Source organism: Giraffa tippelskirchi, chromosome 4, assembly GCF_054371585.1.
Source record: "Giraffa tippelskirchi isolate mGirTip1 chromosome 4, T2T-mGirTip1v1.2.pri, whole genome shotgun sequence".
NCBI lineage: Eukaryota > Metazoa > Chordata > Mammalia > Artiodactyla > Giraffidae > Giraffa > Giraffa tippelskirchi.
Window position 1 is genome coordinate 142677996 of NC_137278.1, and position 16984 is coordinate 142694979.

The 16984-nt window shown below is 40.1% G+C and overlaps 1 protein-coding gene across 5 annotated transcripts in view; it reads left to right on the forward strand.

Moving 5' to 3' along the window:
- Positions 1-4921, forward strand: part of CPNE8 (copine 8) — a 268048-nt gene extending 263127 nt beyond the window's left edge. For all 5 annotated transcript variants that reach the window (XM_081483375.1, XM_081483374.1, XM_081483379.1 and 2 more), the window contains one exon: positions 3030-4921. In XM_081483375.1, the coding sequence (XP_081339501.1) occupies positions 3030-3218 (189 nt within the window). In that variant the 3' untranslated portion in view covers positions 3219-4921. The remainder of the gene's footprint in view (positions 1-3029) is intronic.
- The last annotated feature ends 12063 nt before the right edge of the window (positions 4922-16984 follow it).

The window sequence follows — 16984 nt, forward strand, 5'->3', positions numbered from 1 at the left end:
GTGTCATAACATTATTAAAAATAAATTTATATTTACTTCAATAAAAATTTCACACATCTTACAGCATTTGCTGGAAAAGTGGAAAAAACAGATGTTTTAAAATAACAAATAGGTCAGGAATTACATTTTTAGATTATAGGGCTAGTACCTAAATTTGAAAGAGATAAAAACTTGATAAAAAAATATTTCTTGTAAGATTTGATATGAGTATAAACAAAAGACTAGTAAGAAAATAGTCCAGTATTTATATTGCATATATAAATGTATAAATTAGTGAGTAGTAATAATAATGACTCTTGAGAGTCCCTTGGACTGCAAGGAGATCCAACCAATCCATCTTAAAGGAGATCAGCCCTGAGTGTTCATTAGAAGGACTGATGGTGAAGCTGAAACTCCAATACTTTGGCCACCTCATAAGAAGAGTTGACTCATTGAAAAAGACCCTAATGCTGGGAAGGATTGGGGGCAGGAGGAGAAGGGATGACAGAGGATGAGATGGCTGGATGGCATCACCAACTCGATGGACATGGGTTTGGGTGGACTCCAGGAGTTGGTGATGGACAGGGAGGCCTGGCGTGCTGTGGTTCATGGGATCGCAAAGAGTTGAACACGACTAAGCGACTGAACTGAACTGAACTGAATGAATAATAATGACTATCATACTTATACATATTATGAGTTTAAAACTGCTTTAAGTACTTATTTGTTGATTTTTTAATATAACAACCAAATAAAGAAGTTATCAGTATTATTATCTTCATTTTATAGAAGAGGAAGCTGAGTGACAGTAGAAAATAACTTGTCCAAGATCACACAGCTAATAGGCAGCAGGACCAGCCTCTGAACCTGGGAAGTCTAATTCCAGAGTTTGTGAGTTGAGGGAATAAAAAGATAACTAAATTTAGCTTCCATGGTCTAGGAAAAAACTCAAAACCAAAATAAAAGTAAATATAAGAGCAAAGTTGAGGTAAAGGAAAGACACAAGCAGGTAAGATCTCCCTCTTCCCTAGAGAAGTGTCAACTATTTGCCAGAGTGTTGCCATTTCCCTGAAATATAGGTATTAGCTATAGATTGTTCAAAAACTGATCTCCTATAAGGTAGTTTAAAAGGCTTCCCAGGTGGTGCTAGTGGTAAAGAACCTGCCTGCCAGTGCAGGAGACAAAAGAGACACGGGTTAGATCCCTAAGTCAAGAAGATGCCCTAGAGGAGGTCATAGAAATCCACTCCAGTATTCTTGCCTGAAGAATCCCATGGGCAGAGAAGCCTGGTGGGCTACAGTCCATGGGGTTGCAAAAGTCAGACACAACTGAAGTGACTTAGCATGCACACAGGCAACCAAACCATTACTAAATGTTTATTTTTAAAATAATATGCCTTTTAAAATAAGATTGAAATAAACTATAGCAGAAATTAGATATTTTTTCTCATAAGTCCTTCACTGTGTTCACCTTATAGTGTCAGAGAGAAAATAAACTTAACTTTGCACCTCTTTGCTTTTTTGTTAAAAATGTCATCTTGTCCAAGTTAGATAATAACTTTACAAACATTCATATATGCATATTTCTTTTCTCAACTGAAGATTATATTCACTCTGTTAGTGTTTTTCTTATCCTTACTTAGCTACTTTAAGGAAAAGATTTGTCACCTTCTATCACATTTCTAAAAGTTGTGCTGTTTTCCTCTTGGTATCATAACAGGGTAAAATTATGATCATATAAGTATGCTTCTGTCTGTAGTATACCTTATAGTAAAAAGAAAGAATACTTTACTGATCTTCCTTAAAAGATATTGCTTTCACCATATACATGGTATTACATTTGCTATTTAATTTAACATTTTAACTTGCTTTATCTATCACAAGTATCTGACTGGTTTAAAGTCTGCTTCCTAATAGTTGTTTTCTGAAAGCACATCTTGAATAACTCCTTAAATCAAAAGTAAATTTCTCAAAATAAACTTAAAGTCGTTATGTATGAAATGAGAGTATGCTCACTCCCTGATTCTCTGTGAAAAAAATGATTTAATTTAAACTTCAAAATATTATATTTAAAAGTTGTTCAACCTCCTGAAATGTCTTCACTGTGCCTTTTCTCCAAAACCTAAAATTACTGCATGCCCAAACTATCACAACATTACCAGTTCTCAAGTTGCTTTCAAGAATTATCATGTCTCTAAGGGGAAATTGAAGTACTGCTCTCTAACAGCACAGTATTTTATTAAGTAACCTTTATAACAGAGAACAGAATCAAGCAATCTATTGTCAGAGTATTCAGTGATACGGATTCTCACATTATTGCTTATATAAAGATGGAGCAATCATTTTTATGTATTGTAAAAATAATATTGATATTTGATATTTCGTATACGTCAATAAAAAGTATACCAAAATCTATGCTAAAGTTTTCCAATTGTTTATTGTTTGCCTTTCCAAATAACATATAAAAATCAAACATATTTCAAGTCCATACTAATGTGAACTGTATACATTTTTTATTCATTGTCCATGTGATTTGATGATCTGGTAATATAATTTAAAATACTTTACATGTGTTCAGGAATCTTTAACAATGTACACTATTTTTTAACCCTGAATTGAGTAATAGTTCTACATTGAAAGCTGAGTTAAGCAGGCATCAACTTCATTTGAGAAGAAACTGAACCCTGAAGAGGGCAGTGCTCCATTCAATTGGGAGTCAGGGTAGGTGTAGAACTCAGAACTGTGTAATGCATGTAGCAACATGATGGATGTGTCAGGACCAGGAGACAAGAGTTACTGTGGGGAAAAAACATAAATAACAATTACATCTCATTTTAGAAAAATTATGAGAAAGGTGTGGTCACTGAGCTATTTATAATGAATCAAATCTCTTTAAAATCATAGTAATTATTATTCATCTTGCCACTACTCCAGCTTCTCTGATTCTCCTACAACCAAATGTTTATATATGTTGGTTTTGTGTCTATTTTTTTATTTATTTAAATAGCATGGTACGGTCTATTAAATAACTTACTTTCAACTCTGTTTCAGTTTGTGCCATTCAGAGATTATATTGACAAAAGTGGAAACCACATTCTGAGCATGGCTAGATTAGCTAAAGATGTCCTAGCAGAGATCCCTGAGCAGTTTCTCTCCTACATGAGGGCCAGAGGAATCAAGCCATCACCTGCACCTCCTCCGTACACCCCATCTACACATGTGTTACAGACTCAAATATAACTCTGCTCTGAAATGCTAATTTAACTACACTTTGGTTAGAACTGCTGAGTCCATGCTTTTCTCCTGGTGCTCTATAATGAACCAGGGAATAAAATACTCATCTCAGTTTGGTTTCAGCAGAATTGGTTAGTATGCTATTTTGTATCCAAAATTTATTATCTTCCTAAACCAAAACTGTAAATACGGTTGTTGCATGAGCAACAGAAAAATTGTTTATATGCTTGACGCAAAATATGATGTCTTGTATGAATCTTTAAAAGTTTTTGGACAGAGCAGCTAATTTCCAATGAATTGTTGGGGAAAAGCACAACCTATGTTTTTAACTCAGATATTGTCTTGGACTGCTATGTGTATAGGAAAGCAGTCTCTCTGTATCAATGTTTACATGTTACTACTTTTTAAATTACAATACTTTTATAACTATTCTTAAGAATACAAGTTTTGAATATTGAACACTTTGTCTTCTAAACTGCAATAGCTATAATCACAAGAGCAATATCTCTTTGAATGACTGATCAAATGCAATTGAAAAAAAGGGAAGGTAAAAATAAGTTCACATTTTTCAGTGAGTTGTCTTATGAAGCTGCATCTGTTTAGTAAACAGTTTCTCTATGCTATTTGTCGAGTATGGGAATTTACACTTAGCAGATGTGTATCTTGAAAGAACATGCATTTTTTTCATCAAGTTTGGATTCTAAATTTAAACTGCAGTTTGTTTATGTTTTGTAATGCTAAGTAAAAATAATAAAAAGTCAAACATCATGTACTGTAAATGCACAGAAAATACTTTGTGTAAAAAGTAATGTCTTTATATTACAATACTATGTAGAAAGACTAAAATTCATAATACTTAACTGTGCAGCAGGTGTTTTAAACACTTTTTTCATTATACCTTGCTTAGATATTATTTTAATTCAAAGGGATACTGGCTCTTTTGATTTGGATTCCTTTCCAAGTTGCCACACAGCATGTACAGGCTAGAAGTTCTTTGTGAAATTCCCAATTAAATATATACAACTGTGTGACTTAATACTCAACACATTGTGAAAAAAACCTGCTCCTATGTACTGATCTGATAGTCCACAATTAAAAATTGTAAAGTGCTTTTGCATGTACAATTTTTACGAGGATTACAGTTTTATGACAAGAATGACAGTTGTGTCTAAATTAAAGTATTTCTCTAGAAAAAATGGCCTTAAATTCTTAAAGAATTCCTGGAAATGATTGTGAATTTCCTATAAGTAATAGAAAAGTATGTTTATTTTTTTCTTTTGTGTCAAGAGTGTACCTGCTTTATAATATTTTCCTTCCTTATATCCTATTTATTATTTGGTTTATTTCTACTGTGCGTATTCTCTTTGTCCCAAGTTGACTAAGGGTGACTTTTATAAGCATGAAATTATTTTACAGAAAAGAAATATATGTATATATATATATATTCACTTATATAACAGTATCAATGTTATATAATTATGCAATCTTTAATTGTTCATTTTGGAGTATAAATTAAAATCTTTCAAAAGATAACTGTTTTCTCTATAAATTTTATGTATAAATGGCATAGAATCTGATGATTTCCTTTACTGGTCCTAAATGTTTATGAAAGCATAGTTTATTACCCTGCAATTTTATTATTATTTGCCTTCATTCTTCAGTTCAAAAATAAAAATAAATAAAATCAATATTCTTTCTCTCTTGTAAAACATCAGTTGTTTCTTTTTGAATTGATCAGAAAAAAATGAAAGATGTGTGCTTCTTTGTCTAAATAACAGTGTGCCCAAATCTTGAGGGGGCAAAGGGTTAAGAAACAGCCTCAGTTACAAGCTTTATCCTTTGCATGGTTGAGAACAATAACCAGAAATGTATGTGATATTAGTAACAAATGTAAGATTAGAAAATACCTAGACTTGTCTCTTTGTTGCATAAATGAAGAAACCAGAACTGAAAGGGTTAAGTGATTTATCTAAAACTCTGTAAAAATAGAATGTGAAAGACTAGAGATCTCTTCAAGAAAATTAGAGATACCAAGGAAATATTTCATGCAAAAATGGGCAAAATAAAAAATAGAAACAGTATGGACCTAACAGAAGCAGAAGATATTAAGAAAATGTGGCAAGAATACACTGAAGAATTACACAAAAAGATCTTAATGACCTGGATAACCACTATGGTGTGATCACTCACCTAGAGCCAGACATCTTGGAGTACAAAGTCAAGTGGGCCTTAGCACCACTACAAACAAAGCTAGTGGAGTTGTGGAATTCCAGCTGAGCTATTTCAAATCCTAAAAGATGATGCTGTGAAAGTGCTGCACTCAATACACCAGCAAATATGGAAAACTCAGCAGTGGCTACAGGACTGGAAAGGTCACTTTTCATTCCAATCCCAAAGAAAGGCAATGGCAAAGAATGTTCAAACTACCACACAATTGCACTCATCTCACATGCTAGCAAAGTAATGTTCAAAATTATCCAAGCTAGACTTCTACTGCTGCTACTGCTGCTAAGTCGCTTCAGTCGTGTCCGACTCTGTGCGACCCTATAGACGGCAGCCCACCAGGCTCCGCCGTCCCTGGGATTCTCCAGGCAAGAATACTGGAGTGGGTTGCCGTTTCCTTCTCCGCTGCATGAAAGGGAAAAGTGAAAGTGAAGTCGCTCAGTCGTCTGACTCTTAGCGACCCCATGGACTGTAGCCTACCAGGCTCCTCCGTCCATGGGATTTTCCAGGCAAGAGTACTGGAGTGGGGTGCCATGGCCTTCTCCGAGAGTACATGAAATAACAATGTTCAAGATCTTCCTGATGTTCAAGCTGGATTTAGAAAAGGCAGGGGAACCAGAGATCAAATTGCCAACATCCATTGGACCATAGAAAAAGCAAGAGAATTCAAGAAAAACATCTGCTTCTGCTTCATTGACTATAGGTGAACTATACCAAAAATTTAGAGAAGAGTTAACAGCTATTCTACACAAACTCTTTCAGAAAACTGCAGAGGAAGGCAAGTCCCAAATTCATTCTATAAGGCAAATTCCCAAACTCTATCCATCACACTGATACCAAAACCACACAGTGATGCTACCAAAAAAGAAAATTACAGACCAATATCACTGATGAACATAGATGCAAAAATCCTCAACAACCTTCCAGCAAATAGAATTGAACAACATATTTAAAAGATCATACATCATGACCAAGTAGGCTTTATTACAGGGATGCAAGGATTCGTCAATATTCACAATTCAATCAATATGACGTGGCAAGAATACGTGCACGAACTATACAAAAAAGATCTTAATGACCCAGATAACCATGATGGTGTGATCACTTACCTAGAGCCAGACATCCTGGAATCTGAAGACAAGTGGGCCTTGGGAAGCATCACTAGGAACAAAGCTAGTCGAGGTGATGGAATTCCAGCTGAGCTGTGTCAAAACCTAAAATGTGATGCTGTGAAAGTACTTCACTCAAAATGCAGGCAAATTTAGAAAACTCAGCAGTGGCCACAGAACTGGAAAAGGTCAGTTTTCATTCCAATCCCAAAGAAAGGCAATCCCAAAGAATGTTCAAACTACCTCACAATTGCACTCATCTCACATGCTAGCAAAATAATGCTGAAAAATCTCCAAGCTAGGCTGCAACAATACATGAACCGAGAACTTCCAGATTTTCAAGCTGGATTTAGAAAAGGCAAAGGCACCAGATATCAAACTGCCAACATCCGATGGACCATAGAAAAAGCAAGAGAATTCAAGGAAAACATCTACTTCTGCTTTATTGACTACACCAAAACTTTGACTATGTGGATCGCAACAAACTGTGTAAAATTCTTCAAGGGAAGGGAATACCAGAACACCTCACCTGCCTCCTGAGAAATCTGTATGCAGTTCAAGAAGCAACAGTTAGAACCAGATGTCGAACAACAGAGTGGTTCCAAATTGGGAAAGGAGTACATCAAGGCTGTATATTATCACCCAGCTTATTTAACTTATATGCATATTACATTATGTGAAATGCTGGGCTGGATGAAGCACAAGCTTGAATCAAGATTGCCAGGAGAAATAGCAATAACCTCAGATAGGCAAATGACACCAACTTTATGGCAGAAAGTGAAGAGGAAATAAAGAGACTCTTGATGAAAGTGAAAGACAGTGAGAAAGCTGGCTTAAAACTCAACTTTCAAAGAACAAATATCAGGGCATCTGGTCCCATCACTTCATGGCAAATAGATTGGGAAACAATGGAAACAGTGACTGACTTTATTTTCTTATGCTCCAAAATCATTGCAGAAGGTGACTGCAGGCATGAAATTAAAAGATGTTTCCTCTTTGGAAGAAAAGTTATGACAAACCTAGACAGCATATTAAAAAGCAGAGACATTACTTTGCCACCAAAGGTCCAGCTATTGAAAGCTTTGGTTTTTCCAGTAGTTGTGTCTGGTTGTGAGAATTTGGACCATAAATAAAGCTGACTACCGAAGAATTGGTGCTTTTGAACTGTGGTGTTGGAGAAGACTCTTGAGAGTCCCTTGGACTGCAAGGGGATCAAACCAGCCAATCCTAAAGGAAATCAGTCCTGAATATTCATTGGAAGGACTGATGCTGAAGCTGAAGCTCCAATACTTTGTCCACCTGATGGGAAGAACTGACTCTTTAGAAAAGACCCTGATGCTGGGAAAGATTGAAGAGAGGAGGAGAAGGGGATGACAGAGGATGAGATGGTTGGATGGTATCACCAACTGGATAGATATGGGTTTGAGCAAGCTCCAGGAGTTGGTGATTGACAGGGAAGTCTGGCATCCTGCAGTCCATACAGTCACAAACAGTTGGACATGACTGAGCGACTGAACTGAACTGAATCAATGAATATAGTAAAGTTACAGTATATAAAATGAATACACAGAAATCCCTTGCATTCCTATGGAATAAGAATGAAAAAAGAGGAATTAAGGAAATAATCCCAGTCACTACTGCAACAAAAAGAATAGAATAATTAGGAATAAATTTACCTAAAGAAACAAAAGACCTACATATACAAAAGTATAAAATACTGAAGAAAGAAATGAAAAATGAAACAAATAGATGGAGAAATATATCATGTTCATGAATTGGAAGAATCAGTATAGTGAAAATGAGTATACCACCCAAAGTAATCTATAGATTCAATGCAATCCCTATCAAGCTACCAAGGGGTTTTTTTTTCACAGAGCTAGAACAATTAATTTCACAATTTGCATGGAAACAGAGAAAACCTTGAATAGCCAAAGCAATCTTGAGAAAAAAAGAATGGAACTGGAAGGATAAACCTTCCTGACTTCAGACCATACTACAAAGCTACAGTCATCAAAACAGTATGATACTGGCACAAAGACAGAAATATATAGAGCAGTGAGACAAAATAGAAAGCCCAGAGATAAATCCACACACCTATGTACTCCTTATCTTTAACAGAAGGGGCAAAAATATACAATGGAGAAAAGACAATCTCTTTAACAAGCAATGCTGGGAAAATTGGTCAACTATGTGTAAAAGAATGAAATTAGAACACTTCCTAACAGCTTACACAAAAATAAACTCAAAATTGATTAAAGATCTAAACATAATATCAGAAACTATAAAACTCTTAGAGGAAAACATAAGCAGAACATTTTCTGACATAAATCACAGCAAGATCCTCTGTGACCCACCTCCCAGAGTAGTGGAAATAAAAACAAAAATGAATAAATGGGACCTAATTAAACTTAAAAGCTTTTGTACAATGAAGGAAACTATAAGCAAGGTGAAAAGGCAGCCTTCAGAATGGGAGAAAATAATAGCAAATGCAACAACTGACAAAGATTTAATCTGCAAAATATAAAAGCAACTCATACAACTCAATAGCAGAAAAATGAACAACTCAATCAAAAAGTAAGCCAAAAAACTAAACAGACATTTCTCCAAAGAAGACATACAGATGGCTAATAAACACATGGAAAGATGCTCAACATCACTCATTATTAGAGAAATGCAAATCAAAACCACAATGAGGTATCATCTCACACCAGTCAGAATGACCACCATCAAAATGTCCACAAACAATAAATGCTGGAGAATGTATAGAGAAAAGGGAACCCTCTTACACTGCTGGTGGGAATGCAAACCAGTACAGCCACTATGGAGAACAGTGTGGATATTCCTTAAAACCTGGAAATAGAACTGCCATACTACCCACCAATCCCATGGCTGGGCATACACCCCAAGGAAACCAGAATTGAAAGAGACACATATACTCCAATGTTCATTACAACACTGTTTATGATAGCTGGGACATGGAAGCAACCTAGATGTCCATCAACAGATAAATGCATAAGGAAGCTATGGTACATATACACAATGGAATATTACTCAGCTATAAAAAGGAATGCATTTGAGTCAGTTCTAATGAGGTGGACAAAACTGGAGCTTATTTTATAGAGCTAAGTCAGAAAGAGAAACACCAATACAGTATATTGGGCTTCCCTGATAGCTCAGTTGGTAAAGAATCTATCTGCAATGCAGGAGACCTTGGTTTGATTCCGGGGTTGGGAAGATCGGCTGGGTTGGGAAGGTCGGACAGAGGTTCGTGACATTGTACAGGAAACAGAAATCAAGGCCATCCCCAAGAAAAAGAAATGCAAAAACCCAAAATGGCTGTCTGAGGAGGCCTTACAAATAGCTGAGAAAAGAAGAGAAGCAAAAAGCAAAGGAGAAAAGGAATGATATAACCACTTGAATGCAGAGTTCCAAAGAATAGCAAGGAGAGATAAGGAAGCCTTCCTCAGTGATCAATGAAAAGAAATAGAGGAAAACAATAGAATGGGAAAGACTACAGATCTCTTCAAGAAAATTAGAGATACCAAGGGAACATTTCATGCAAAGATGGGCTCAATAAAGGACAGAAATTGTATAGACCTGACAGAAGCAGAAGATACTAAGAAGAGGTGGCAAGAATACACAGAAGAACTGTACAAAAAAACATCTTCACTACCCAGATAATCACGATAGTGTGATCACTCACACTCACCTAGAGCCAGACATCCTGGAATGTGAAGTCAAGTTGGCCTCAGGAAGCATCATTGCGAACAAAGTTAGTGGAGGTGGTGGAATTCCAGTTGAGCTATTTCAAATCCCAAAAGATGATGCTGTGAAAGTGCTGCACTCAATATGTCAGCAAATTTGGAAAATTCAGTGCTTTTGAACTGTGGTGTTGGAGAAAAGTCTTGACAGTCCCTTGGACTGCAGGGAGATCCAACCAGTCCATCCTAAAGGAAATCAGTCCTGAATATTCATTGGAAGGACTGATGCTGAAGTTGAAGCTCCAATACTGTGGCCACCTGATGTGAAGGGCTGACTCATTAGAAAAGATCCTGATGCTGGGAAAGATTGAAGGCAGGAAGAGAAGGGGATGACAGAGGATGAGATGGTTGGATGGCATCACCCATTCAATAGATATGAGTTTGAGCAAACTCTGGGAGACGGTGAAGGAAAGGGAAGCCTGGTGTGCTGTAGTCCATGGGGTTGCAAAAAGTCAGTCGTGACTGATTGCACAGCAACGACAAAGTTAATGAGCCATGAGGGACCCCTTACTGGCCTCTAACATTAAAAGCTAAACAAACTTGTTTTATTTACCCCAGTTTCATCTATTTAAGGGACTAGAAAACTTTACACTGAGATATCCGACGAATTATTTTGGGACAGTTAGGCCAAAGGGCCTGACTTCTGGGGCTTTAACTGACTCTGGGGATAGGATATCCTTCTACATAAAAGTAGGTAAAATAGACAGGGGACAACAACAGCAGCAAAGCCTTGTAAACTCTCTCCTATCTCGTATCTTCTATCTCCAATCAAAGCTTGTTGACTGGACCCTTATGAAAACAAAAGCTAAAGGTACAGAATTTGGTGGAATTACGATAGAAGTATATAAATTGGTATATTTAAATAGGCTTTATATAAGGTGGTTACAGCTCTTAACTAATTATATTTTGGGAAAGACAAGGCATATAGATTGCCACTAAGGAAATATTAACTAAAGGTGCTGAGGATACCAATAGTTCCCTGAGTCACACAAAATAAGTAAACTGGGAATTAACATGCAAAGGTTAAAAAAAAAAATAGTGGTTTTGCTTTGGTTTAATTTATAAACTTGGAAAAGTCTTTGCTAAATGCCTTATACAAACCTTTGAAGACATGATAAATTAAAACTCTTAAGTTATGAAGCAGAATTTCATAAATTAAATTTCAGTTTTATTAAAAATCTTGCCACTGATTTTAATAACTTTAGGTGACAGAACTGTTCTTTCAAAAGCTAAACTGTCTTTGTCTTGCAAGTTTGTAAACCAGAATATGAATACAAGCCTCTAGGAGCTGAGACAAGCCAAATTAAGCAGGCAAGTCCTGAGAAACCAAGAAAAAAAATGGCAGCTTTAAATCAAAACTGCTGAGAATGTTCCCTCAGCCAAACCTTACAGACAGTAAGTCTTAACCATCTGAACAAGCAACTTGAAACTATTTCAACTGTTTGTTAACTAGTAAGTTTATATCAATATTGTAATACCTGGTTCATATCTAAGCTTTTAGTAAGTCATGAGATCTGTCTGGTAAATCTCTGCAAATTGTAGCTCATGTAAATCAAAGCTACCATATAAAGAACACAATGATGGAGGGAAATAACAGTAGGTAAGGTATTATTTTGGGGTTTCCCAGGTGGCACAAGTGGTAAAGGACCCACCTGCCCAAACAGGAGACAAGAGATTCTATTTTGATCCCTGGGTCGTGAAGATTCCTGGATCCCACTACTAAGCACACAGTACAGCATTTTGGTTTGTAACACTAGGAAAATCCTGTGTTAATTACACAAGTCTCTGAGCTTCCGTCTCACCCTCTAGAAAACGTGATTAATAGTGTCTACATCATAGATAAGAAATTTGAACGGGAGAACTACACAGAAAGCACACCGTGCTGTCTGGGAAGAGTGTATGCTCACTAATGCTAGTGCTAAGTTGCTTCAGTCATGCCTGACTCTCCGCAACCCTACAGGCTATAGGCCACCAGGCTCCTCTGTCCATGGAATTGTCCGGGCAAGAATACTGGAGTGGGTAGCCATTCCTTTCTCCAGGGGATCTTCCTGACCCAGGGATTGAACCTGTGTTTCTTAAGTCTCTGGCATTGGCAGGCAGGTTCTTTACCACTATCGCCACCTGGGAAGCCCAGATGCCCACTAAGTCATAGTATAATTTGGATTCAGCTTTTTTTTTTTTTCCAGGAGCAAGAAAACATATTGAACCACTATTTCTAATAGATGGCGCACAAGTTCATTTTTAAAAACTTAAGGAAGTTCAAGAGCCTGCCTTTGTCATCATTTTTATTTTTCACTCAGAAATCATGTTATTTCTTACCAATGGGATCAATACAGTAGCAGCACCATAACTAGAAGCACAGTGGAGTGCCCCATTTCCACAATGGCCATATTGACCCCCTAAGCTCAGGGCCACCAGGAAAAGCATGCCAAAGGGGGTGGGGTGGGTTGCTTGGGCAGAGAGAACTCTGACTGGGGCCTCCAGTCCTGTCTGGTTTATATTAGTATTCTTCAGACACATCATCATTTTCTGTAAGCCTTCTGTGGAAGAGAATGAAAGATGAGAATTTCCATTGCAATTCTGCCTTTGACCAGTGGGATATTATATGCATATTTGGAGAGAGAAGCCAGGATAGACTGATTATGAGGAATTGACTCACACAAGTATGAAGGCTTAGAAATACCATGATGGGCCCTCTGATTCTGGAGAGCCAGGGAACTATAGGAGCTGACAATGTAAATCCCAGTCTGAGAACAGAAGATGACGTGAGATGACCCAGCTCATCAGAAGAGGGAATCCTCCTTCTTCCATCTTGTTATAGTCAAGCCCTCAACTGACTGAACCATCCCCACCCACAAGGGGTGAGGGAGGTTTACCAAGTTCACCAACTCAAACACCAATCTCCTTTGGAAGCACATCGAAATAAAGTTCATTCTGGGTAACCCATGGCCATCAGTTCAGTTCAGTTCAGTCGCTCAGTCGTGTCCGACTCTTTGTGACCCCATGAATTGCAGCACGCCAGGCCTCTCTGTCCATCACCAACTCCCGGTGTCTACCCAAACCCATGTCCATCGAGTTGGTGATGCCATCCAACTATCTCATCCTCTATCATCCCCTTCTCCTCCTGCCCCCAATCCCACCCAGCATCAGGGTCTTTTCCAATGAGTCAACTCTTCACATGAGGTGGCTAAAGTATTGGAGTTTCAGCTTCAACATCAGTCCTTCCAATGAATACCCAGGATTGATCTCCTTTAGGATGGATTGATTGGATCTCCTTGCAGTCCAAGGGACTCTCAAGAGTCTTCTCCAACACCACAGTTCAAAAGCATCAATTCGGCGGCGCTCAGCTTTCTGCACCGTCCAACTCTCACATCCATACATGACCGCTGGAAAAACCATAGCCTTGACTAGATGGACTTTTGTTGGCAAAGTAATGTCTCTGCTTTTAAATATGCTGTCTAGGTTGGCCATAACCTTCCTTCCAAGGAGTAAGCGTCTTTTAATTTCATGGCTGCAATCACCATCAGCAGTGATTTTGGAGCCCAAAAAAATAAAGTCTGACACTGTTTCCTCTGTTCCCCCATCTATTTCCCATGAAGTGATGGGACCAGATGCCATGATCTTAGTTTTCTGAATATTGAGCTTTAAGCCAACTTTTTCACTCTCCTCTTTCACTTTCATCAAGAGGCCCTTTAGTTCTTCTTCACTTTCTGTTGCCCCATAACATGGACCATCACAACTGCACATTATTGGTGGAAGTGTAAAAGGGTACAATCACTCGGAACATTTGTTCTGCAGTTTGTCATAAGACAGGCTCAGCAACCCTACTCTTAGATATGTCCTCAAGGCGTGTGAAAATATAAGTCCATAAAAAGACTATTACAAGAGTTTTTGTTTCATAACACTTCAAACTGTTCAAAACAGTGCAAATAGTTCAAAACTGGGAACAATTCCAATTCCATCGAATAGTGAGCGTATCCACAAAGTGTGATACACAGTAAAACACTGTGTGTGTAACAAAAAGTAACAGTAACAAGAAGGAATAAACTGCACTCAGTAGCTGAGATGAACCTCAAAACCATTGCACTGCATGAAAAAAAAAACAACAAAAAACAGACCTGGAGCAAACTCTCTGCCCCAAACTGTGTCACTCTCTACCTAAATGTCTGCAGGTGCATTCCCTCAGCCCAGGACCCAGGGCCTGGACCAGAAAAGCTGGTGGCGGAAGGGGTCCCAGCACCTGTGCCCTGATACAGGATCTCCTCCCTCACTGTCACACTCATCTTTCAAGGGCTTGCCTAAAGCATCTCTACTTCCCACCTGTCAGGGAATGTTTAATTTTAGGAATCCTGTATGTTGTTTTCTGTTTCTCAAGAGCCCTCTGTTCCTTATCAGTTCCTGGAAAACAGAAACGAGCAGAGCTGCACGTAGTTCTCAGACCTGAGGTCATGAGACAGAACGCATACACGGATTCCCTTCTGTAACCTTTTACTACTACCACTACTAAGTCACTTCAGTCGTGTCCGACTCTGTGCGACCCCATAGATGGCAGCCCATCAGGCTCCACCGTCCCTGGGATTCTCCAGGCAAGAATACTGGAGTGGGTTGCCATTTCCTTCTCCAGTGGATGAAAGGGAAAAGTGAAAGTGAAGTCGCTCAGCCGTGTCCGACTCTTAGCGACCCCATGGACTGCAGCCTACCAGGCTCCTCCATCCATGGGATTTTCCAGGCAAGAGTACTGGAGTGGGGTGCCATTGCCTTCTCCACTGTAACCTTTTACTTTACTGTAAAACTGTTTAGTCACGTCCCTCTTACTCAAGATATGGATTATTCTCTGGCCTTGCGACGATTGTTATTCCCCTAGTAACGGTTGTTATGCGTTTAGTTTTTGGTTTTGCTTAATTTTTTGCCTAAAGCTTCCTTGTATAACAATATATAAGCTCACACTGCCATGAATAAAGCACCCTTGTTTCACTCGAGACTTGGGTCCCCCGCGTCCTTCTTTCCGTCTCCTTCTTTTCACCGACTCCAGTTCCCGCATCCTGGTCTGTAAAGACCATAACACCCACCCTGCCCCCACCCACATCCCCTGTGATGGCTGACAGGCCAAGGGGACACTTCAGGGGGTGAGTGGGGGAAGCAAAATTCAGGAAGCAGAGAGGAGGCAGAGGAACCCAGGGAGATAAGTGAGGTAGGGTCACGCAGCGCTGGCAGTCACTGGAATCTGGAGGGGGAAAAGGAAGCATTGTTCCAGGCAGGAATTTCAGACTCTTTTGTTCCCAGAATGCTTGCAACAGGGACTAAGCTGCTTTCTTGCTTTGCTCTGTCTTCAGTGAGGGGAGGTGAAGGGCAGGGCTCTGGGCAGGGAAGGCGGCTCGGACCAGCCTTGCAGATTTGGAGGCGCGGGGGACGGAGAGGGTGGCGGCTGGAGAAGGCCCTCCATCTCAACTCTTCAGGGTCACACACAGGCTCCTAGGGGCCAGCAGGTGACACCCTAAGGTGTGAGGGCCCCTGGGGGTGGGGTGGTCTGTGCACTTCCCTCCCTCCTTCCCCTTCCCCTCCTCTCCTTTAGCAGAACAGTTCAAAATTTGGGGCTCTCGAACTGGGAAGGATTGTCAAAGAAGGGACAGAGAAAGAGGGACGGGTGTTTCAAAAGTTTCTTTCTTGCTCTCCAAGTCCTGGTCCTGCCCAGAACAAGCTCTGATTCTTGGCAGGGCAGGTGCAGGGGTCATCGGTACCTAGCAGATATGTAGTCTGGAAGATGCCATGGCTCAAGGAGCCCCAGGAAATGGCCAGTACCCCACTCCTGTGTGTAGGTACATCACTTCTTCTGTCACTGTGGCCTGAGGTTCTCTGCAGCAGCAGCAGCATCCCCCGCCCCGCCTCCCCATCCTGTAAGAGGCCAGCACACCTCAGAATTGGGCAGTCAACACCTTCACCTTGTCATCCGGGGACCCACTAGAAAGATCGGGGTGGGGTGGGCAGGGAGGGTCGGATATGGTCTCTGGGAACTCTATGCGGAGCCATCTGAGCAGCAGAGGAGAGGGAGGAGCCTGCAGTGGACAGAGGGGCTCAGACCACCCAGCAGCATTCCCTGCTTCAGCTCCCCTGCGGCTTCTGGAGCGGTGACCCCACACCCCCTTGCCAGGATGTTTCCTTTGCCCAAGGTCATTTCCACCTACTCAGGGAAGATTGCAACCCTGACCAATCCATTGGGCTGTTCCCCCACCCCTCACCGCTGCCTTTCCCTCTCAGCAGGACGCTGATTCCCACCTTATCTAGAACTGCGGAAGTGGGGTGACCTCCCAGTGTCCACTTCCATCCACACCAGAAGGATGTGAATGCCTTTCTGGGAACGAAGAGCCCCCGCTCCTACCCAGGGCCACCTTGGCTACTTTGTAGTCTCTGCTGCCACAACCCGCAGACCCACCTCCCTGACTTCCAGACCCTCGACAGGGCGCCTGCAGGCCGCCACCACTGCTCCTGGGACCCTTCAAGCGAATTTTGCACAAATTCTGGTCTGTGTCTGCAGAACTCCAGCTGAGATGTGCTAGCGTCCACTTCCCAGCACCTGTTTGCCACCCCTCTCCCACCTGGCTGTGGTCACGCAGCTGTGACCCAGGGGATAGAAGTGTATCTGCTCCAGGGCCTGCCCCAGAATCCCTCAATCCCGTGGGGT